The sequence below is a fragment of the Pyrus communis genome, chromosome 16 (assembly GCF_963583255.1).
Source record: "Pyrus communis chromosome 16, drPyrComm1.1, whole genome shotgun sequence".
In the NCBI taxonomy this organism is placed as follows: domain Eukaryota; kingdom Viridiplantae; phylum Streptophyta; class Magnoliopsida; order Rosales; family Rosaceae; genus Pyrus; species Pyrus communis.
In genome coordinates, this window is record NC_084818.1 from 437,088 (window position 1) to 461,437 (window position 24,350).

The following is a 24,350-nucleotide window of genomic DNA, read 5'->3' on the forward strand; positions in this document are numbered from 1 at the left end:
TAGTCGCCCATTGATGCATCCATGTCACATATTGGATTAAAAACTCACGTTACAGCCCACTACACAACAAAGAATAGTATCCATGTCTATTTCATTCATAGGCCCATGGGCCTTTTCCCGTTGAAGCTTAATGGGCCTTAAATCCAAAAACCACATGCCCAACCCAAATAGAGATAAGGTTCGATTTCCCCACTGTTTGCTTGATGTGGGGGACTTGTGAACGGTCTCGTGTCGTTAAGAGGCTCGAAAAAGCGAAAACAACATCACACCGAACCAGACAGCGATCCACTGCGTCGCGCTCACAACTACGTAGCCTGAAACTCCCGCAATGCCGGCCTTTAATTTGAAATACAAGGTCAAAATGGCGACACTTCAACGGGCAACTTTAATCGGACGGCCCAAACGCCATCGATCGTAAAACGGAGAAAAAATTTGAAAAGGAAAAATGGAGTAAAATTAGAACGGCAGCCTCGTAACGCTTCTGCCGTCTAAATAGGAAAGGATTCTCAACGGTCCATCAAATTCAGCAAGTTTATTTATCTACATCGTTAAAATTTAATCAAAGATTACGAAGGACTCTCGACGGTTTGGATGGTGGACTTGGTGGACTTCCTAGAAGGAATGGAGAGATCCCTTTCCGTCTAAATAAAGCCAAACAGCAACAGTGCGTCATTTTCTCTCTCTCCTCGATTGGGCGCTCCCTCTTTCTCTCTCTTGCCCAACACACTCTATGGTTACAATAGCTTTTTAGGTTTTGCTCTTCGAATTGCTTTTTCAAAAATTCTGGATCCCGATCTGTCCCTGCGCACTCTGCATTTGCATTTGGGCGGATCAGATTGTTTGGGCACGGAGAATTTTCGGTTTTTTGATTTGAGAAATGTCGGAGGAGGAGAAGTTGTTGAAGGAGGCGAAGAAACTGCCGTGGGATGATCGGCTCTTCCACAAGAACTGGAAGGTGAGGAACGAGGCCAACATTGACTTGGCCGCTCTCTGCGACTCCGTCGCCGATCCCAAAGACTCTCGCCTCCGTGAATTTGGTAAGATATTACACTCGGGGGTAGTGGGTTTTGTGTGTTTTTAATTTTGTTTTAATTTAATTTTTAATTACTGGTTGTGAACAATCTTGCTCTGCATTTGCATTTTGGAGTCGTTGTAATTCTGTTTCTGCGGGTGTTGTTTTGGTTAGGTCCGCTTTTTCGGAAGACATTGGCGGATTCCAATTCGCCGGTGCAAGAGAAGGCCCTCGATGCATTGATTGCATTTTTACGAGCTGCGGATGCTGATGCCGGAAGGTTTATTTTTTTTCTTAATTGTTTTTTGAACTTGTTTTGTTCGAAGTCTTTGTTCGAATTGCTAATTTTAAAGTTTGCGTGCTTGCAGATATGCCAAGGAAGTTTGTGATGCCATTGTGGCGAAATGCCTCACTGGTAGGCCGAAGACAGTGGAAAAGGCTCAAGCTGCATTTATGCTTTGGGTTGAATTGGAGGCCGTGGACGCTTTCTTGGTAAGTTATGCTTTTTGGTTTGGTTGTTTGCATGGTAATACGCTCCAATTTGGACTCGAGGTATTTTTTTATTTTTTATGGTTGCAATAGTTTTCAACTGAACTCTCATATGATGTAGTATTAGTAGCAGCAGCAGTAAGTTGTGTGAAGTGTTGGTGGCTGTTTCCGTTAATTTGATTAGTCCCGTTAGCTGTTTCTTAGTTTTGGTCGTGGCATGAAGGACTTGTTGAATGTAGACATATGAGCTAAATGTGAATTATTAAAATTTAGAAGCAGAGGTTTTTCTGCATGTAACAGAATGAAGGCATTGCTATTCCAGTTTTGTGGTTGGAAGTTTTTCTTACTCCTGGTCTATATGTAGGCATGCACGGACTGTAGGTGAGAGAAATGAAGGGAGAGAGGGAGTGTGTCTTGTTGGGTTGGAACCATGCTAAGTAAACAAAGTCAGGATTAGTGCCGTAGGCTATAATTGTTTTGTTGATTTCTGTGTACTGTGTTTGGCATGATAGTGAAATCTTAGATTAATCATATTTTTCTTTGCTGTGGTTGAGGAAGAAAGTTTTTGGACCTTTACAATGGTTATGGTTTATTGTAGGATGCTATGGAGAAGGCAATAAAAAACAAAGTTTCCAAAGCTGTTGTGCCTGCAATTGATGTCATGTTTCAGGCCTTAAGGTTTTTTTTCACAAGATTTCTTTTCTAAAGACTATTTGTCTAGTCTTTTCCGTGTTCTTCTAACTGGTGTATATTATTACTCGCTGTAATAGTGAATTTGGCGCAAAAGTTGTTCCTCCAAAAAGGATTTTGAAGATGCTTCCTGAACTATTTGACCATCAAGATCAGAATGTTCGTGCATGTTCCAAAGGGCTTACTCTTGAGCTTTGCCGTTGGATAGGAAAGGACCCTGTTAAATCAATATTGTTTGAGAAGATGAGGGATACAATGGTATGATAAATTTTTGTATGTTGCGTGTACCTTTTTGTTAATTTTTTTCTTGGCAAAACGAATAACTCTATTGCCCCCTTCTTCCTTGAAGAAAAAAGAGTTGGAGGCTGAGCTTGTAAATGTTACAGGGACAGCCAGGCCATCTCGCAAAATCAGGTGAAAAGTCTGCTGTTAAATGTGTTTTTAACTGCAGGCAGGACACATCTATGTAGCTATAACTTATGATTGTCTTAATTCTATTTATTAGATCGGAGCAAGACAAGGAGCCAGAAAAGGAAGCTGTTTCTGAAGTAGTTGGTCCTGGTCCTTTGGAGGAATCTGCAGCAGATGGTATGTGATTGACTCTTGTGACTTCTAGATGCTTTACCATTTCTCAAATGATATTTTGGTAGATTATGTAGATCTTCTTGCAGTGAGATAATAATTTTATATGTTAGGCTTTAGACATTCCAGTGCCACTATTTTATCTGTTGTGCTTATATATTTTATCAATCTTATCTAGTGTATCTTTATTGTCAGCTCCTCAGGAAATAGATGAATATGAGCTTGTTGATCCGGTTGATATATTGACTCCTCTGGAGAAGTCAGGATTTTGGGACGGAGTGGTCAGTTTTATCTCTCTATTTTAAAATGCAGCTTTTTTTTATTTTTTATTTTTTCTTCATAAGGAATGTGAATTATTTGTTTTCATAGTTATGCATGCTTTCTTCTAGCTGCTTATTGCTGTCAATATTGTCACTGTGTTCTAGAAAGCTACAAAGTGGTCAGAGCGAAAGGAGGCTGTTGCAGAGCTAACCAAGCTTGCTTCAACTAAAAGAATTGCCCCTGGCGATTTTACAGAAATCTGTCGGACATTAAAGAAGGTATTTTTGTGTATTTTAGTTGAAACAAGTATTTTTCTGCTCACTTCAACATTGTTCTTTTTACATTGCCTATGGGTACGGATGTTTTATTTTTACAAGAACAGTACAGATGATTTAGTACATAAGTGATTTATCTCTGCCCAATTCATTTCTCTCAATGAACTATATTTCTCTTGCAGCTTGTAACAGATGTGAACATAGCTGTTGCAGTTGAAGCTATTCAAGCTATTGGTAATCTTGCTAAGGGTTTAAGGACTCATTTTTCTGGAAGTTCACGATTTCTATTGCCAGGTTTACTTGTAAGTTTATTCCTATACCGTCTTGAAGGTTCATTGTTAGTTTAATGTTGAAATGTGTTTAAAGAAAATCTGACTATGTCTCTTATGAGGTATCCCAGAGCTCAGTTACTTCTACTGCCATGCCTATTGTCTATATTTGTTTTATTTGATTATTTTTCAGTTTTTAAGTTTAAGCTTTATATTTCAAGTGGTTTTTTTATATTTTGCACTCTTGATATTGCCATGCCTGCTTTGATGTTTCGAAGTGGAAAGCTTTTATTCTGCTTGTTGGCATGCTTTTTAACCTTTTCCCTTTACTTCTCATGGTCATGTATTATGATGGTTTTGGGCAAACAATATTTCATCTTGATTAATTTATTTCACTGAGGCTATGTTTGGACAAATGATTTACAAGTATGAAGGGGTTTTGGATAAATTTGTCTGAGATGAACTACTAAACATTAGATAGAGGGATTTAAACTGCACTGCATGAGGGTTTAGCTATGTTTGGATGAAGATTCAGAAGTACCAAGGGGTTTTGGATAAACACATTACAAAGACTTAAACAAGGGATTTATAAATGAATTCTTTCAAGTAGTCCTTTGCAAATCCCTCTTAAAGCATTATATCTACAAGCACTGCAAATCCCTTGCTACTTGCAAATCTCTCCTCCAAACACAGCCTGAGGATTTAGCTTATGAAGTTTATTTTATACTACATCATCTGTGATGATTAGAAGATATTTATGATTCAATACTTACCTTTCTTTTTTGTTTGGTATAGGAAAAATTGAAAGAAAAAAAGCCAACTATGACCGAGGCACTCTCTCAAACTCTTCAAGCAATGCATACTGCTGGCTGCTTAAATCTCATTGACATAGCTGAAGGCGGGTTTTATGTTTTAGTCTGTAATTTATGCATCATTTTCACTTTGTGTATTTTATTTGTATGCACTGATGTCATCTATCACTTCTTGGTATTGATTGTTGTCTTAATTTATTGTTTATGTGAGGGCAAGATGTTATTCTCTCGTTAGGCAGTTTTTGAGGCTAATATTGGATGAATGCTTTTCATTGCAGATATTAAGACAGCAGTAAAAAATAAAGTACCCCTTGTGCGTTCATTGACTTTGAACTGGGTGACATTTTGTATTGAAACAAGCAACAAGGCTGTTGTTTTAAAGTTGCACAAGGACTACGTTCCTATATTTATGGAGGTCAGTGTGCACTTGCCTTTGTTGTCTGCTGGTGTTTTTTTCCTTTATTTTTTTGTTTTAACATTTTCGTAATGTTTTGAAATATGAATATTATGTGCTCAATGCTTCCATATATGTGAAGAAAAAAAAAGTAAGAAAAAACTCTATATTTATTGCATGGAGGTTGAAATTTCATGTCTTATGATTTGTTTGGTCAGTTTTAATAGCCAATCCAGAACAGTCCACAAAACCAATCCTCTGGGATACATTACTAAATATAAAAATGAGTACAGGTGCAAACCTTTTAGAACAATTTCATTTAGCAGGGTTTAAACTATTCGTTGCTATTTTTTTCCTTTCAATTTTGTAATTGTATACAATGGCTGAAACAAAACAATCTGGACCTTGTAGTGCCTCAACGATGGAACCCCAGAAGTGAGGGATGCATCCTTTTCAGCTTTGACAGCAATAGCTAAGGTAGTTTGTTCAATGCATTAAACCGGTTTATGTTTTGTGTTTTATGTTTGAATAGCAAATATTGACAATAATTTCATATCTCCCATGTCCATTTTCTTTAGATGGTTGGTATGAGGCCCTTGGAAAGGTCACTTGAGAAACTTGATGATGTCAGAAGAAAGAAGCTCTCTGAAATGATTATGGGTTCTGAAGGTGGTGCATCCACTACTGCAAGCTCAGGTACGTTTTCCTTTTTGGCAATTCTAATGACTACTTCTCTTTAAATTTCCAATTTCTCACTCTGCTCTACACCTCATGATATGCCAACTACAGCCCAAAGCTCTGGTGTGACTGCACCCTCTTTGGAGGTAGGTTTCTAGTCTGTCAATTTAGGGTTCACATTACACACTACAGTTTGGTTGTTAGAATGCCTTCTATTGTCTATTGTCTTTTTGCTCTTATTTAAACAAATATATCCTGTTACATCTTTTGCATTGTTAGATTACCATTACCATTCTGGATACCAGAGTAACTTTGATCCTGAAGGTTTTTGTGTTGACTAAACTGTATGCAGACTACGGACAGTTCATTTGTTCGAAGGTCAGCTGCAAGCATGCTTAGTGGGAGGAGGCCTGTTCAGGCAGCTGTGAGTTCATTTTCACTCTAACTTGTTAATCTGTGTTTACCTTTTTGAAATTATGTGGGATAAATTATCATCATTATGTTTCATGGTTGACACATTGATATTTTCATTAGCCTGCAAAACAAAAAGGGGGATCTGTTAAATCGGGTGGCAGTAAGAAAGGAGATGTAACTGTGCAGCCAAAAGCTTCTAAGTTAGTTGAAACCCCTGAAGATGTTGAGGTACTTACTTTTGACTAACATGCTCTTTGATTCTTTTCCTAGAACATTAATAAAGATGTTTTCTTTACTGCACCTTTGGTCTGTGAAATGTTACAGCCAGGAGAAATGAGTCTTGAAGAGATTGAAAGCAGATTAGGCTCTCTTATACAAGAAGAATCTGTCTCTCAATTAAAAAGTAGTGCATGGAAAGAGCGGCTTGAAGGTTGGTGATGAGCTTATTCATTAATGTTATTGATTATGACATTAAAAGCTTATGCCTCTTGTTTCTAAAAAAATTCATGTGTAGATATGGTTATATTTACACTAAAATATTTATTTTAAACCAGCATTGATTTTTAAGATCTGCTCATGAATGCATTCTGGATACATGCATGTCAAAATGTATAGTATGTATTCCTTGAATTAGATTAAGTAATTTTTTGACCTTGCATTTTCTTCTGGTGGTAGGAATTGACATCATGATCTAGGTACCAAAGCTACGCGTTTTTCCCTTTTTAGCCTTTTGAAGTTATGTTATGCTGATGAGTTATATTGCTAGTAGGAAAGCTACCATGACCGGTACCAATGGCTCAATTATTTTTTGTTTAGATTTTTCTTCATTGATGCTAGGACACATTTCTTATTGAGTAGCATAAATTGATATGATACTTTAAATTCAGAAATTCCATGAACTTTTTTTCATTGTATTGTGTGTATATTTAGTATTTTCTTCAATGGTAAAATACTTTTGATAATGTCCTGTTGTTGATTAATGTGTTTGCCTTTTGTCTTTGGTTGTCAATTGACACGGTTGATGTTCCCATGTTTTCCATGCAATTTTCGGGTTGAATTTATTATAATCATGATTTGATTTTGTTGCAGCCATATCCTCATTTAGACAGCAAGTCGAAGGTTTACAGGACATTGACCTGTCAATTGAGATGTTAGTTCGTTTACTTTGTGCTGTCCCTGGTTGGAGTGAAAAAAATGTTCAGGTAGTTTATGGTTGAACAGTTTGTTAGGCAAATTTAATAGTCTCTTGCTTGCTTTTATTTTTTATTAGTGTTTCGGTGTAAAATTTATTAAGACACGTATTTTGAGTAATGCAGGTTCAGCAACAGGTTATTGAAGTTATTACCTATATGGCGTCCACTGCAAAGAAGTTTCCTAAGAAATGTGTAGTACTTTGTCTTCTGGGTGAGTTTTCTTTAACTTAGATTAGGCATCAGGATTGGCGCTTGTTTGCTTTCTGTCTCTCCTTGGTTGTTTTGTGGATAAGCAATACGGTTGTCAAATCTACCTTCTAATGGTGTTGTGCACTTTCACAGGTATTAGTGAACGGGTTGCAGATATCAAGACTCGGACTCATGCCATGAAGTGCCTCACCACGTTTTCTGAAGCCATAGGTCCAGGATTAGTTTTCGAAAGAGTAAGCTCGGATTTGATTCTTCTAATAGCCATCATTTTTCTGGATGCCTTCTGTTTTTCCTGAAGCAAGGATGCTTAATCGTATACCCATGAGCATGCACTATATTTTGCTTGTTCTCCAATGATTGATTGGTATTTCTGCTTATTGTAGCTTTATAAAATTATGAAAGAGCACAAGAACCCTAAGGTTCTCAGCGAGGGAGTACTGTGGATGGTTTCGGCAGTTGAAGACTTTGGTGTCTCACATGTGAAACTTAAGGTTTTTAGATTCCGTTCCGATTTAGCCGATTTTGTTTTCTTCCATCAGTTCCAGTCATCAATAGTAATTTATTTACATAAAGGGAATATTATGTTATACAGGATTTGATTGATTTTTGTAAAGAAACTGGACTTCAGTCCAGTGTTGCTGCCACTAGGAACTCTACTATTAAGCTTTTGGGTGCTATACATAAATTTGTTGGTCCAGGTGACTTTTCGTTTTAGTTCGAATTCTCCATCTACCTCATCTTCATTTCGGCACTTCTAAGATTATCTCTATGTTTCAGATATTAAAGGGTTTCTTACTGATGTTAAACCTGCACTACTCAGTGCACTGGACGCGGAGTATGAAAAGAATCCATTTGAGGTATTTCTTATGATAGCCAAAGTTGCATACATCAGTCTTTCTTGTTTATTGGCAACTCATGTCCCGTATTATTTTCCAGGGTGCTTCTGTGGTTCTGAAGAGAAGTGTTAGGGCAACGGAATCTACTTCATCTGTCTCTGTTGGCGGGTTAGATGGCCTTCCACGTGAAGATATTAGCGGAAAGGTCACACCCACTCTGCTGAAGAGCTTGGAGAGTCCTGATTGGAAGGTCTTGTTTTTGAATTATGTTATTTCTTTATGCTGTGTGTAATGGTTGTTTTAAGAAAGTTGTCATTTGTTAGAAGCTATATTGAGTGTGTTTTTTTTTTTTTTTGTCTTCCAGGTTCGCTTGGAGTCAATAGAAGCCGTCGATAAGATTTTAGAAGAGGCTAATAAGCGCATCCAGCCAACTGGAACTGGTACAAACCATATATATATTTTATGTATTGTTACGTACAGAATAGTTGCCATTCAGTTTCTTGAGAACTTGTTTATTGTTTGACTGCCAGCGGAGTTGTTTGGTGCCTTAAGGGGGCGCTTATATGATAGCAATAAGAACTTGGTCGCTGCAACCTTAACGGTTGTTGGTCATGTTGCTTCTGCAATGGGCGCACCAGTTGAAAAGTTCAGCAAGGTTTGTTTATATCCAAATTGACAACTACTTCCATGACGCATCTATTTTGTTGTTTTTAATACAGTTGACCTTTTGCATTAATTGGTTACTTGCAGGGCATTTTGTTGGATGTTTTGAAATGTCTAGGAGACAATAAGAAGCATATGAGAGAATGCACTTTAATTGCTTTAGACTCGTGGCTCTCTGCTGTTCATCTTGATAAAATGGTGACTCTTTTATCTCTATTTGTGTTTTGAAATTTGAGTCTCATGTCAGGTAGTGTAACAGTATGTTGTTGTAGGTTCCTTATATTACAGCAGCTATATCAGACGCCAAACTTGGTGCAGAAGGGCGGAAAGATCTTTTCGAGTGGTTGACAAGACAGCTTTCTGGGTTAAGTGAATTCTCTGATGCTGCTCATCTTTTGAAACCAGCTTCCTCTGCTTTGACGGTAAATTGTAATTGAGAATGAGTTATTTATTATAAGAAATTCTTGTCTTATTTATTTTAACCCTGTCCATCCATCAAAGCACACATTGAAAACATCTTACAATGATGTAAAAAATTTAAGTTAAACAGACACTCTCTCTGTGACACGGACACACAAATGTGTAGATATACATATACATACATGTACATATGATAATACATTTATATAAGCTTAAGTGCTTTCACATATTACTCGCTGCTGAAATCACTTGAATGTCTGGAATCTTTTATAGGATAAATCCTCAGATGTTCGTAAAGCATCAGAGACATGTGTTTCTGAAATTTTGAGAGTTAGTGGGCATGAAACGGTAAGCGTGCTGGACAACTATGGTTAACGATTTTTTCCTTTTCACATTTCAATTGATTGATATCTTCTCATTTATTTGTTTATATTACTGTTTAGGTTGAGAAGATTTTGAGAGATATTCATGGGCCAACTTTAGCTCTTGTTGAACGATTGAGGCCTCATGTATCTTTTCAAGGTGTGCTTGTCAAATTCTTGGCTCTGGTGTTTTTGCTTGTAATGCATTGAACTAATTTGAATGGTTTCCTCTTAGAATCTTTTGAGTCGGGCAAAGCAATATCGATGGCCCCAACTTCCAAAAGCATTTCAAAGGCTGGAAAGCCTGCTTCCAATGGAGTTTTGAAGCATGGAGCCAAAGCTACTTCAGTACGTCCCTCTGATGAAATTTATAGCATTTATTCTTTTATTTCTTATTATTCTTATGATCATATTAATTGATTGTCCTTTGAATTGCAAAGAGGACCATTCCCACAAAGGGATTAAATTCAATGCTGTCCGTCCAAGATATAGCTGTGCAGTCACAGGCCTTGATAAATGTTAAAGATTCAATTAAGGTACATATGGCGATAGCATGGAATTTGAACTTGTATACTAATCTTGAGTCTACTGATGAATGGGTATTTGAACTGCAGGAGGATAGAGAGCGATTGGTAGCTAAGAAGTTTAAGTTTGAAGAGCCACGGATAGAACAGATTCAAGATCTTGAGGTTTGTACTTGTGCAGATTTCACTGAACTTCTTGTGTTTTCCATTGTCATTGCATTTATGAAAGAATTTGACTCGTGCATTTTCTGCAGAATGATATGACGAAGTACTTTAGAGAGGATGTGCATAGGCGGCTTCTTTCTACTGATTTTAAGAAGCAAGTTGATGGCCTTGAGATACTACAGAAGGTATTTGTCTGCTATTCCTAATATCCCAATTTGTATCGAATACACCTGCTTAGTTTGACCAATGTTCTATGTATGCATTCCAGGCACTTCCAACCATTAAAAAGGAAATTATTGAAGTATTGGATATACTGCTGAGGTGGTTTGTTTTACAATTTTGTAAATCGAACACAACATGCCTGTTAAAGGTATGGTCTATTTATTTTCCTTCAGTCTTCTTTCCTTGCTTTTTAAGTGCTACGGTTTTCTAGGTGTGTTATCCTAACCACATATGTTCTGATTTACAGGTGTTGGAATTTCTTCCAGAACTTTTTGATACATTTAGGGACGAGGCATACATGTTGACTGAATCAGAAGCAGCCATATTTTTTCCATGCTTGATAGAGAAGGTTTCTGTTTTAATTGCCAGACTTTGGAAGATTTGAATATTTTTGTATTTAATAGAAGGCTTGAATGGAATTTCACTGACGGAAATGCTGAATCTTGTGCTGCAGCTCGGGCATAACATTGAGAAAGTGCGAGAAAAAATGCGGGAGTTGACCAAACAAATTGTGCAGGCATATACCGCTGCAAAAAGTTTCCCTTATATTTTGGAGGGATTGCGTTCTAAGAACAACCGTACTCGAATTGAGTGTGCTGATCTTGTTGGATATTTGATTGATCACCATGTAGCTGAGGTAAGCCTTTGCATACTTGTCTGTTTTATATCCAATCATGTATACACTACATTTTTCTTAATTGTGTTAAGAGGATACTTACATTTACATCTTTCTGACAGATTAGTGGACAACTAAAGTCCTTGCAAATTGTTGCGAGCTTGACAGCAGAAAGAGATGGTGAAATTAGAAAAGCTGCTTTAAATACGCTAGCTACTGGTTATAAGATTCTTGGTATGTCATGATGCCACATAATGAGCTAAAGCTGTCGGTCGTAATTCTAAACTAATGGGTAATATGTGCCCAAGGTTTTTCCTGATGTGATATGTTCTCTCATCAAGCAATTTTTTTATCCTTTCCTTAGGTGAGGACATATGGAGATATGTTGGAAAGTTAACAGATGCTCAGAAAAGCATGCTAGATGATCGATTTAAGTGGAAGGTCAGTATATTTTTATGCTCTCAATTTTTTTTTGCCGAACTTTATGTTCTCAATTAAGTCTAGGTACTGTGATTTATTTCTTCTTCCTTTAATTAGAAATTTTTTATAGGTTCGAGAAATGGAGAAAAGGAAGGAAGGAAAGCCAGGCGAAGCTAGGGCTTCTCTGAGGCGTTCCGTCAGGGAAATTGGGTATATGCTTTTGCTTTGACTTTTGCACATCAATAGAAGATAGAGAAGTTACATAGTTCCTTTAAGAGAACGTATAAATCACTTAATCTGTTCAGTTAGAAATATGGAACACAGCAGACTAGGAATCCTTCATTTTGAATAGGAAACTTTGACTAGTTCAGGGTCTGGTCCAAGGTACACATTTTTGCTCACTTTTTATATCATTGGACTTGAAGACTTTGGATGGTTGAGATTGCATCATCTTAACTGTGCATCTATTTTATTGTTTCAAGAAAGTTTAATGTCTCTTGGAATTTTAAGCACCTCCTCTCTCTCTCTCTCTCTCTCTCTCTCTCTCTCATTCAAAATCCAAAGGAAACGAAGATTGGCAGAGTGAGATGAGAACCTCAACCTGATGGTTAATGTCATATGTTCTAAATTTTCTGTTTGCTCTTTCAAATCCGATGGCAAAGATTACCGAAAAGCAAAAAAGCATTGTAATTTTTGGTAAAGTACCCAAATAAAGAACCTAAAGCTTCTTTATACGACAAATCAGTATTCATATCAGCTTTTCTAAAGATCGCAGGTCTGAAGCTGATTTTGGATATCATATTGTTTTAATGAAAAATCACTATAAATAATGTTTTTCCAACTTTCCTGAAGCATTAATGGCTGCTTGTATTCTCTGAAATCGTACCCAAATAAACTTTAGGTACCAAAAGATCTCAGTCAAAAGAAAATTTCAGGTTGAGAATCAGAAAATTTCTTCCTTCAATTGTGAAAAAATTTGTCCCGTGACCTGACCCCAGTCTATTGCTTGATAAACGTTATTTAAACTTAGATCTTTCTATATTTGTCATTAGGCCGGATGTAGCAGAGCAAAGCGGGGAGGTTGCACGATCTGTTTCCAGTCCAACACTTTCTAGGTATACCCAAAATTTTCAGTTTTTTATGTATTATATCTCGTACAAGTACATGTAGTTTTCCAGTGTAATTACTTCTCTAATTTTTGTGGGATATGTTGATATTTTTCTTCTAGGAGAAACTATGGCCATCCTGAGCCTCACATGGAGAGGCAGCTGGTGCCACCCAATGTACTCACTAGTGCCAATGGCCCCACAGACTGGAATGAAGCTTTGGATATCATTTCTTTTGGTTCTCCTGAGCAGGTATGCAACTTATCTCATTTAGTTTGGATGTGGTAACAATCTATTACTTATAATCAAAGGGACGTAGACTGTGGTCAAGGTTGTCATATCTTAATTTAGTTGTTCCTTTCTTGTGCATATTTCCTTGTTACCACCTTTCACTTTTTCCTTTTGTTTCTGTTTTCTGGTACTGCAGTCAGTTGAAGGAATGAAAGTCGTGTGTCATGAGTTGGCACAGGCGACTAATGATCCAGAAGGCAGTGCTATGGATGAACTAGTGCGGGATGCAGATAGACTTGTTTCTTGCTTGGCAAATAAGGCAAGTACAGTAACAGTTCATTATAGATGCTTCTCCATTTGGACTTGTCGAACTCTGGTGTTTATTGAAGTTTCTCCGTCCTTTTATTCTTCAAATAGGTAGCAAAGACTTTTGACTTCAGTTTGACAGGAGCTTCATCTAGGTCATGTAAATATGTCCTGAACACTCTTATGCAGGTAAACATACCATCAAATTCTTGCCTTAGCTTTCATTCATGCTCATGTGATCCAAATGTACTATGTAAAAGATTATTACCTTTTACGAACTTCTTTCCTAACATTCTGATTTTTTGGACTTCTTTGCAGACATTTCAAAATAAAAGACTTGCTTATGCTGTCAAGGAAAGTACTCTTGACAGTCTAATCACTGAGCTCCTACTGTGGCTTTTGGATGAAAGGGTTCCCCATATGGATGATGGCAGCCAACTCCTGAAAGCCTTGAATGTTTTGATGCTAAAGATTCTGGTTAATATCTACCTGTTTTTCCATTGGTTTCCCCTTGTTAATTGGTATTACGTCAGTTATAACTGTCATTTGTATCTTGCAGGATAATGCAGATCGGACTTCGTCCTTTGTTGTTCTCATCAACCTCTTACGCCCTTTAGATCCCTCAAGATGGCCATCACCTGCTTCCAATGAATCATTTGCTTCCAGAAACCAGAAGTTCTCTGATTTGGTTGTCAAATGTTTAATAAAACTTACAAAGGTATTGCCGAATTTGTGACCTTCTATTCAGCTTCTTTTTTCATGAGCTGCGGTGTCTGTGAAAAATATGTCCCACATGCATACATCGAGTCTTTCTTTGTGTTCGATAATCTTTAGGTTTCTCTTAAATCATCATTTCTCTGCCGCAGGTTCTTCAAAGCACAATATATGATGTCGATCTGGACCGTATCCTTCAAAGCATCCATTTATACCTACAAGATTTAGGGATGGAAGAGATTAGGAGAAGGTATTCTTTAAAGAGATCCTGATATCCACTCCCCAAAACCCCATCCTGTCCTGGTCATTTTCATGCAATGTTATTTTCTCTCCTGACTCATGAAAAATAAATTCATTACAGAGCTGGTGCTGATGACAAACCATTGCGTATGGTGAAGACTGTTCTACATGAGCTTGTGAAGCTTCGTGGAGCTGCAATTAAAGGTCACCTTTCCATGGTTCCTATAGACGTAAAACCGCAGCCAATCATTCTTGCCTACATTGATCTTAATCTTGAGGTAATAACTGAATTCTGCAGTCCTATTTCTAATTATACAGGGACATCAATTTATCCTTAATTTCCTTTTATTTTGGTACAACCTGGCAGACTTTAGCTGCGGCAAGGATGTTGACATCAACTGGGTCTGGGGGCCAAACTCACTGGGGTGATTCAGCAGCCAACAATGCTTCATCTGCCACGCATTCTGCTGATGCACAGTTAAAGGTAATATTGTAACCTAGTTTATCTTTATCAAACTTAACGGTAAATTCTTTTGTGGTTCCTGACAATTTCAGTCTCTGTTTATGAGTCTCTCTAAGATGGTTAAATTTTTTTTATGCTCATTCTTTGATTCTGTTTCACTTTCAGCAAGAACTTGCTGCCATATTCAAGAAGATTGGCGACAAGCAAACCTGTACCATTGGTCTGTATGAACTATACCGCATAACCCAACTGTACCCAAGAGTAAGTAATGTGTGTCAATTGTCTTTAGGAGTTATTGACGTGGTTTAGGTTTTTGCCCCCTCTGCATGACATGCAATTGATTTCTGTGCATGAATCTTCTGTTTCTTAAGTTTGTAATACTTATTTCAGGTTGATATATTCTCTCAACTCCAAAATGCTAGTGAGGCTTTTCGGACATATATTAGAGATGGTTTGGCGCAGGTCAGTATCATCGTTATCACCGGCAAAATGTTCCCTCTGGCACACACTCCATGATTCCTGAAAAAGGTAAATTAGGTTTCCTTGCCATAGAAATAAATTATCATTTTCTTTGTCACAGATGGAAAAGAATGCCGCAGCTGGAAGGACGCCTTCAAGTTTGCCAATGCCGACTCCTCCCCCAGCTACTCTAAATGCTTCTTCTCCTGAATTTGCACCCCTGTCCCCTGTTCACACAAACTCTTTGGTTGATTCAAAATCATTAAATGTGAAATCCGAACCAACTAGCTTTAATCTACCGCCATCATATGATGAAGAAAACAGGCTTAATAATGCCATTACTTCTAGAGGTCTCACCGAAAACTCATTGGTAGACCAAAGGAATGAGAGATATATTGGTGGAGGTAATTGTATTTTGTTTTTTACGTTGTTTCCTTCTGCATTGTCAATTATTGTTTTTTTGTTGACCTTAATGACCTTACGCTAGAACTCATCTTGGAAAATGCAGTGACCAACGGAACCTTAGATGCGATTAGAGAGAGGATGAAGAGCATGCAATTGGCAGCGGCTGCTGGGAACCCGGATCAAGAAACTAGGCCATTAATGTATGTGAATGACAACGTACACCAGAGCCTCTCTGGTCAGATTCCTCGTGCATCAGAGAATCCCCTCCAGGGTGGGGTTCTCCCTATGGATGAGAGGGCATTATCCGGGCTTCAGGCTCGGATGGAGAGACTTAAAAGTGGGACAATCGAACCCCTTTAAAAGGAAGAGTTAATGCGAATAGGAAGCGGATTTCTTGTCACGCCTCTGTTCTTGTAAATGGCTGGGAGGTGGTGCTGTGCAAATTCGGTTGCAGCTTCAGTACTGGCGTCTCATTGCAACCTTCGATGTTGTGGGCCTGTGGCAGAGTTTTGGGGGAGCATGTGTTCTAGCAATTTGGCATTTGTATATTGTAGAACAAGCTTTTAATCGGGGAAATTGGCGGCTGCGTCGTCATCGTCGACGATTCAATTTAGTACCAGTTCTCAGTACAGACCATTTCCTAGATCCTGAAATTTTTGGCCGAGGTTTTTTGGGTGGGATGTAGCACTGTCTCTGCTTTTGGCTTATTTTTTTCACTGCAATTATTTGTCAATTTGGCGTTGTATATTATTGTTTCAGAAGCATTGAGTTAGTCCTTGACAGTTATGCCACCTTCCTTTTTATATAGGGTAGTATTATTCACACATTTTTTTTTACTTCTCACTCTTATTAAATTGTCTACTGATCTTCAATTCATTCGATTTGATGGCTGGAAATTGAGAGGATGTGAGAATTAAAATTTGATGTTTGGATAGCACAACCTTATATTTAATACAAAGTACAAAAAACTTTGATTGTTCCATTCCGATTTTGATTTTTGTTTTGTTAATTGAGAAAAAAAAAAAAAAATCACTATCGTCAATCATTCTAATTTATGAGAAATTCTTTGTTTTACTCGCACGCGAGGAATGAATATTTATCAATTTAATTATCAATTTTCTGTTATTTTATATCACTCGTTCTCAAAATGTAAGTAAAATGTTTTTGATTCTGTGTAATTTACGGAACACTTTGGAAGTGATCTCTAATCAACTCAAACTTTAGACTAAAACTTTATGTGTTCTAATTTTTTTTTTTTTTTTTTTTTTATTCTCGTCCTCAACTCTTAATACACCATGCCACGTGTTTTTTTTTTTTTTTTTTTAAATTTCAGAATTGTTTTTTATATCATTTAAGCAATTAAATCTAGCAAAAATTGTTTTGAAAAATCTAACTTATTATGAAACTTAAAATTTATTCCACAATTTAAGGGGATTTGAAGTCCCACATTTTGTGGCATGTAAAAGCCTCCCAAGAGACCAAAACGTTAGAAACAATATATAGTTGCATTTCAAAAGAATGCATATCTATAGATTCCGTACATATATAATATGGGTACATATAATCAATTAATGTACCCATATTAGTATGTGTATAATAATACGGGTAGATTCCGAATAATCGATGACTTATGGGTACATAAGGTACAAGTAAAAAAATAAATATTGTATTCATTACGTAGTACATGAAGAACATTGAGAGGGAGGGGGGAGCGCAAGATACAAATTATTTATTTGAATTTGAAAAAAAATAAAACAGCTAACGTGGAAATACATTAATAGTGAAATAGTGATGTGTACAAAGTTTGGGAACTTATATAAAAAATTGAAAACCAACAAGGTTTCAGTTATAGAATATTGGTACTAGGACGAGATGATGAATTGTAGGAGAAAAAAAATGTGCGAAAATCACTTTCCGGACAAAAATAAAATATAGCATTTAACCTAACTGTATCAGACACAAATATCATGCTACAACCTACATGTTTTAAAAAATCGACTTTGAAAACCAGGAACTGGTTATTCTCGTCTGCTATATAATTCGGAAACGTCTATAACACCAAACCTAGTACAGTAAAATCCTGCAAAAACAAACTTTGCCAGCCAAATACAAATATCCGTTGGATATGCTTTCGGATTAACTTAATTACTAGTTAATTCTCAATCAAATACATATGAATATTAAACAATGTCACCATCTTAACTTAACTTACTTATCCAGATTCTAGCTGATACAAGGCAAGCAAATTAAACAAATCCGACTTTGATCCGTTCGATCGTCAGCCTCCGGTTCCGGTTGTTTTCGATGCCTCTGATTAAGAATATTCGTAACTGTTAATTCATTGATAACAATTTCGATTTCAGATGAACGTTCGAAAATCGTTAAATAATGATTCAGGAGTTAGCAGGGTTTAACTTATATACAAATCATTAACTTCTTGCCATGCAAGCATCTTTGTTTCCCTCTGCATTTTTTATGCAAGTCGTAGGAATCGAACACTATAAGATGCAGCCAAGAAGAAGAGAAACCAGGACGTTTTCTTTCTTGGTTTTCGACGTGGAATATTCCGAGATATACCTGCTGAGCATCTGTATACACGTATTGTTTTCATAAATTTTGTATAATTTAAGCTAGTGATCGGGATGCAGCCAAGCTGAAACAGACCTTTTCAATTTTATCGCAACGACTGTCAACATATATAATGAAACACGCATGCATGCAAATGGTGAAAATTTAACTAAGTGCCCGAAAACGTGAAAAGCTGATGCAGATGGGGAAACAGAAAGGAGCAACCGTGGAGGACGAGAAGGCGGAGCTTGTCATAGCCGAGACTCTGGGATTCAGTAAGCTGCTGAGCTATGCGGACGCGTTGGATTGGACTATGATGGTATTGGGGACGTTGGGTTCTGTTGTCCATGGTATGGCTTTTCCAGTTGGATATCTTTTGCTCGGAAAAGCTCTCAATGCGTTTGGAAGCAATATCAACGACACTGAAGGCACGGTTAAAGCCCTGAAGAAGGTATAAACATGCAATTAAAAACTAATCAATTCATTAATCATGTGCTTGAAACAGCTTCCATGCTAAAACAGCAAATTTTCGAACGCAGAAAAGTAGAAAAACCATGCTTCTCATGAGTTTGTTCATGTTGTTTGTTCTTCAGGTTATTCCGTACGTGTGGTACATGGCCTTCGCCACATTTCCAGCTGGAATAGTTGGTAAACTTCGTATTCTTTATCTGCAATTTATATTCCATGCATATATGGGTGACTACTCTAAGGGAGATCGGGGCGATGAAACCATATATAACAAAATGGTTTGATCGGGATCACTTTCCTAGAGTTTACCATGATGATCTACGTAGCGGAAACATAATAAAAGCCGATAATCTGTTTAATTAGTTACTTTACCTGCTGCTTGGAGTTTGCAGAAATCGGGTGCTGGATGTACTCGAGTGAAAGGCAAGTGGCGCGGTTAAGACTGGCCTATCTACGAGCAGTCCTTAGCCAGGAGATTGGGGCTTTTGATACAGATTTAACCAGTGGAAAAATCATCAGCGGGATCAGTAACCACATGAGTATCATACAAGATGCAATTGGAGAGAAGGTATACAAAAATGCCACTACCCTTGCTCATAAATGTGTGTGTGTGTACGTGAGCGCGCGTGTTAGACAAATTAAATTCATGACAAAATCTATGGTAATTAGTTAACTATGAATTTCGGGTCACTCACAGATGGGGCATTTTCTGTCATGCTTTGCAACTTTCTTTTCTGGAATTTTGATTGCTGCCATATGCTGTTGGGAAGTAGCACTGCTGACCTTGGTGGTTGTTCCTTTGATTCTTGTAATCGGAGGCACTTACACAAAGAAAATGAACTCCATCTCCGCCACTAGAATGCTTTACCAGTCAGAAGCTACGTCTATGGTAGAACAGGTAACTCGAGCCAAAGAACAAATCTAATTCAAGGAAAAAAATGATCCAAATGAACTAAGTTACTGATCATATTCCTGCATCACAGACAATATCTCAAATCAAAACCGTATATGCATTTGTTGGAGAATGTTCTGCGATCAAGTCTTTTTCGGATTGCATGGCAAAACAGTATTTCCTAAGCAAAGGAGAGGCTCTGATAAAGGGAGTTGGAACAGGAATGCTTCAATCTGTGTCTTTCGGTTCTTGGGCTCTCATCGTTTGGGTTGGTGCTGTTGTAGTCACAGCCAAGAGAGCAAGCGGGGGAGACATTCTAGCAGCTGTGATGAGCATTCTATTTGGAGCTATGTAAGTAAGCAGAGTAAAATAAAATCCATGACTGGCGGAAAGTTCTTTGAAAGAACTAACCCAACTTGGTTTGAATTTCAGATCACTGACTTATGCTGCACCGGACATGCAAATCTTCAATCAGGCAACAGCTGCAGGAACTGCAGTTTTCCAAGTGATCAATAGAAAGCCGGTTATAAGCTACAATTCAGAAGGGAAGATACTTGAGGAGATTCATGGCAACATTGACATCCATGAAGTGCACTTTTCCTACCCGTCCAGGCCGGACAGAGCCATCCTTCAAGGGTTTTCATTGTCAATTCCAGCAGGAAAGACAGTAGCCTTTGTTGGCAGCAGTGGGTGTGGAAAGAGTACTATCATCTCCCTAGTTGCAAGATTCTATGATCCCTTAAAAGGTCTGTTACCTCTCCTCAAATTAAATGTTTGAAAATGGTTGCTTGATTTACTAACAGTGAATCACTGATCGCCGAGTGCAACCCTCAGGAGAGATTCTGATCGACAACCATAACATCAAGGATCTTGACTTGAAGTTCCTGAGGAAAAACGTAGGAGCAGTTTCTCAAGAACCGGCACTGTTTGCAGGATCCATCAGTGACAACATGAAAGTTGGTAAGATGGATGCAGAAGATGAAGAGATCCAGAAAGCAGCAGTCATGGCTAATGCACATACTTTCATATCCCAACTTCCAGACCAATACTCAACAGAGGTTAGCTACTCTAACCATATATCTGAATTAACTGAAAATTTGGATTATGGACGATGTTAAGGTAACTCGTACATTTTGACTGAAATGGGGTACAGGTGGGACAAAGGGGAGTCCAGTTATCAGGAGGGCAAAAACAGAGAATCGCCATAGCAAGAGCAATTCTAAAAAATCCTCCAATTCTTCTGCTTGACGAGGCCACGAGTGCTCTTGATTCGGAGTCAGAAAAGGTGGTTCAAGATGCCCTTGACAATGCTATGCAGGGAAGGACAGTCATCTTGATCGCACACAGGCTCTCAACTATTATCAATGCAGATATGATTGCTGTGGTAGAAAATGGACGAGTTTCAGAAACAGGGACGCACCACAGCTTGCTTGACAGCAGCAAATTCTACAATAACTTGTTTTCTATGCAGAACATCAACCCAGTACGCGACTCGAGGTTATTAATTCACACCTTAAAATCCCCCTTGATTAATTGTTACTCATGTAATCTGCATAAGACAAAAAAAAAACATATCTAACCATACTACAACGTTAACTGAATAACAGAGAAACTAGTACCTCCGAAGAACCTACAAACACGCAACAACAGATTTCACTTGAAGAGATGGAACAAGACAAGGAACCTAGGGAGCCTGACAGCAATCTTAAGGAGTCTCCCAAGCATGAAGAACAGGAAAAAAGCAAAAGAGCTATATTCTTCAGGATCTGGTATGGCTTGCAAAAGGGAGACCTCGGAAGGATTGCTCTCGGTTCCTTCGCAGCAGCTCTCTCAGGCATATCAAAGCCTGTCTTTGGGTATTGCATTATAAGTATTGGAGTGAGATACGTTCAGCCAGACGCTAAGAGGCATGTTGAAAAATATTCAATCGCCTTCTCTCTAATAGGATTTCTTTCGTTGTTCTCTCACACCGTGCAACATTACTTGTTTGGAATAATTGGAGAGAAGGCCATGACAAACCTAAGACTCGCTCTCTATTCAGGTATAATACACTACCAACACAATCACCTCATGTTTTCAGTATCAGTAAGTGGAATCTTTCTGCTTTAATTATATATCAGAAAACTGAAAAATTTAACCCGCTCCTTTGAAATCATGCAGGTGTACTACGCAATGAAATCGGATGGTATGAGAAACCTGAGAATGGCATTGGTTTGCTTACTTCACGGATCATCAATGACACCTCGATGGTGAAGACCATAATTGCTGATCGTATGTCTGTTATCGTTCAGTGCATCTCCTCCATACTGATTGCAACAGTTGTCAGCATGTATGTTAACTGGAGAATGGGATTGGTAGCTTGGGCTGTGATGCCATGCCACTTCATTGGTGGTTTGGTTCAAGCCAAGTCTGCCAAAGGGTTTTCGGGTGATGCAGCTGCTACACATGCTGAACTTGTTACTCTTGCTTCTGAGTCTGCAACCAACATAAGAACTGTGGCATCCTTCTGTCACGAAGATCATATACTCAGAAAAGCCAGAATATCTCTAGAAAACCCCAAGAAGAGGTGCAGGAGAGAAAGTATCAAGTACGGCATAATTCAGGGTATTTCCCTTTGCTTATGGAACATTGCACATGCTGTTGCGTTGTGGTATACGACAGTTTTGGTTGGTAAAAATCAAGCAAGCTTTGAGAATGGCATAAGAGCGTACCAGATTTTCTCTCTCACAGTACCTTCAATTACAGAGTTATGGACATTGATTCCCACTGTCATCTCTGCCATCGGTGTGCTAACCCCTGCATTCCAAACCCTTGACCGCAAAACTGAAATCGAACCAGATACACCAGAAAGTTCAAATCCTGACAGAATTAAAGGGGATATCGAATTTCAGAATGTCAAGTTCAATTACCCTTTAAGACCGGAAGTAACTGTCCTGAACGACTTCAGTTTACAAATTGAAGCTGGAAGAAAGGTTGCTTTCGTTGGCCCAAGTGGAGCTGGAAAATCTTCCGTATTGGCCCTCCTGCTACGATTTTATGATCCAATGGAAGGAAGAATACTCATCGACGGAAAGGAGATAAGGGAATACAATTTGAGGTGGCTGAGGAGACAAATAGGACTAGTGCAACAAGAGCCTCTTCTTTTTAGCTCCTCAATTAAAGCCAATATCTGCTATGGGACCGAGGAGGCTTCTGAAGCTGAAATTGTGGAGGTATCTAGGGAAGCAAACATAGATGAATTTATATGTAACTTGCCTGACGGATATGAAACTGTTGTTGGGGAGAAGGGCTGCCAACTTTCAGGAGGACAAAAGCAAAGAATAGCCATAGCTAGAACACTGCTAAAGAGGCCTGCAATTCTGCTCCTCGATGAAGCAACCAGTGCCCTTGATGCTGAATCTGAGCAGTCCGTGGTGAGCGCATTGGAAGCAATAAACTTGAGAAGTCTGTCAAAAACCACACAAATTACAATTGCACATAGGCTTTCCACAATAATACACTCCGATACCATTGTCGTCATGGATAAAGGCAAGATTGTGGAGACAGGTTCGCACTCAGCCCTGATAACAGCATCAGAAGGAGTTTACTCAAGATTATATCAGCTGCAGAACTTGGGAGAAGAGTAACACATACATACATCGAGGGTTCTTAGGAAATATTTAGGGCTAATATATATCTGAAGGAGCTTCAAGTATAAGCTTTTTTTTATGACAATAAGTGTTGAATAGAGAAGCACAAATGTAGCAGTACATCAGATATATTGATAAATGAGTAAATTTGTTCTCAAGGGGTACAATGTATGTATACAAGAGAATACACTTGCAAACCAAGTGGAGGGCACAGGTAGTCCTTCCATCCGAAAACATTAACAAAGAGTATAAGTCTGTTTTCTTGAGCTCCATTAAGCTTTATTCCTCACCCTCAAAGGTATGTTTCACTTGTACAGCAGAGGTCAACAAAAAAACTGCAACCGCAATATCTTCAGAAATCAAAATTTTCTTCTGAATGGTGGGGGTAAACCTTCAATTTTCTCTTTCAGGGTGCATTGAAACCCAATGTATCTCATCTGTCCCTTTCCTGTCTCATTGTATACACGCGAACTATTTGTTCCTCTAGCCAAAGACAACTTGAAAAGCTTCTGCCCAGGTCTCAAATGTACAAAAGGTTCTTCTAGAATTCAAGAAAGACGCTTTCCATTGTCTTAAGCAACCCCTTTTCCTCCCCGCTTGCAATTCCAGGATCGATATAGCACAACTGAAACAAAACCGTTACATCAGATCCAGTCCTACAGAGTAATCAAAACCAAAGGCAAATGTAAGATTTAAATAGTCATTACCTGGTATTGTGGCTTTTTCAGTGTCTGAACCCCTCGTTTTACAAACTTCTGCCATCCTACCTTTTCTCTTAGTAATCTTTCCAGATCTGCCATTCTCTGCAATTATGTGTCACAACTCACAAGAGTGAAAATCCAAATGTATTCGATAATGAACTGCAAAATAAAGGATGATTTTATAAAGCATAAGATGCACCACGGAATCCTAAAAACAAGCGGCAACTTACATGGCCAGGCTCTAATATTAAGAGATTGTGTTGCTGCACGCCATTACATTGACCCTTGACTGGAATCCCAACAATCATTCTCGAATGTCCATCGTGTTGGAAGTACAAGGGTCTGCTCAAAAAACCTCTCTACAAATTAGACCAAATTATAAAACGTAGTGGTTTTATGCATATTGCACTCTTGGTACTATAGCTACTCATCAAAACAGAAACTTACGTTTTGTCACTGACAATGACCTGATGATTGCCAGATTTGGTAGAATTATTATCAGAAAAGTAGTTCCAAATCCAATCAATGAGAACCTGATGACCCTTGCTTTTCCTTGTAAACTTATTTCCTGAATTCTCATCACTAGTTTTACCCATAGAGTCACCAAGTTGGATACTAGAACATCCCGACTTTTCAAGTCCACTGGAACTTGCTTGAGTAG

At 38.2% G+C, this 24,350-nt stretch overlaps 2 protein-coding genes and 1 pseudogene across 2 annotated transcripts; all 3 read left to right on the forward strand.

Moving 5' to 3' along the window:
- The first annotated feature begins 615 nt into the window (after window positions 1-615).
- Window positions 616-16,264, forward strand: LOC137720263 (protein MOR1-like). The gene is made up of 54 exons (XM_068459310.1): window positions 616-1,037; window positions 1,187-1,292; window positions 1,381-1,504; window positions 2,100-2,179; window positions 2,272-2,449; window positions 2,541-2,605; window positions 2,697-2,779; window positions 2,969-3,054; window positions 3,199-3,312; window positions 3,492-3,611; window positions 4,374-4,476; window positions 4,669-4,805; window positions 5,196-5,261; window positions 5,363-5,480; window positions 5,574-5,608; window positions 5,815-5,886; window positions 5,997-6,104; window positions 6,201-6,306; window positions 6,966-7,078; window positions 7,193-7,280; window positions 7,412-7,512; window positions 7,663-7,770; window positions 7,872-7,977; window positions 8,057-8,136; window positions 8,216-8,365; window positions 8,480-8,555; window positions 8,646-8,770; window positions 8,866-8,976; window positions 9,051-9,200; window positions 9,472-9,546; window positions 9,642-9,720; window positions 9,796-9,908; window positions 10,001-10,096; window positions 10,175-10,249; window positions 10,339-10,434; window positions 10,518-10,619; window positions 10,719-10,820; window positions 10,926-11,108; window positions 11,210-11,321; window positions 11,452-11,528; window positions 11,638-11,717; window positions 12,560-12,622; window positions 12,736-12,865; window positions 13,041-13,167; window positions 13,266-13,339; window positions 13,469-13,627; window positions 13,710-13,868; window positions 14,017-14,114; window positions 14,226-14,382; window positions 14,472-14,588; window positions 14,733-14,828; window positions 14,958-15,029; window positions 15,148-15,430; window positions 15,535-16,264. The coding sequence occupies exons 1-54, from the start codon at window positions 878-880 to the stop codon at window positions 15,789-15,791; spliced, it is 6,051 nt and encodes a 2,016-aa protein (XP_068315411.1). The 5' UTR covers window positions 616-877; the 3' UTR covers window positions 15,792-16,264.
- A 1,937-nt stretch (window positions 16,265-18,201) lies between these two features.
- On the forward strand, window positions 18,202-20,938 carry LOC137721024 (ABC transporter B family member 19-like; annotated as a pseudogene).
- An 86-nt stretch (window positions 20,939-21,024) lies between these two features.
- On the forward strand, window positions 21,025-23,195 carry LOC137721025 (ABC transporter B family member 14-like). Its single transcript, XM_068460148.1, has 2 exons — window positions 21,025-21,400; window positions 21,520-23,195. The coding sequence occupies exons 1-2, from the start codon at window positions 21,025-21,027 to the stop codon at window positions 22,983-22,985; spliced, it is 1,842 nt and encodes a 613-aa protein (XP_068316249.1). The 3' UTR covers window positions 22,986-23,195.
- The last annotated feature ends 1,155 nt before the right edge of the window (window positions 23,196-24,350 follow it).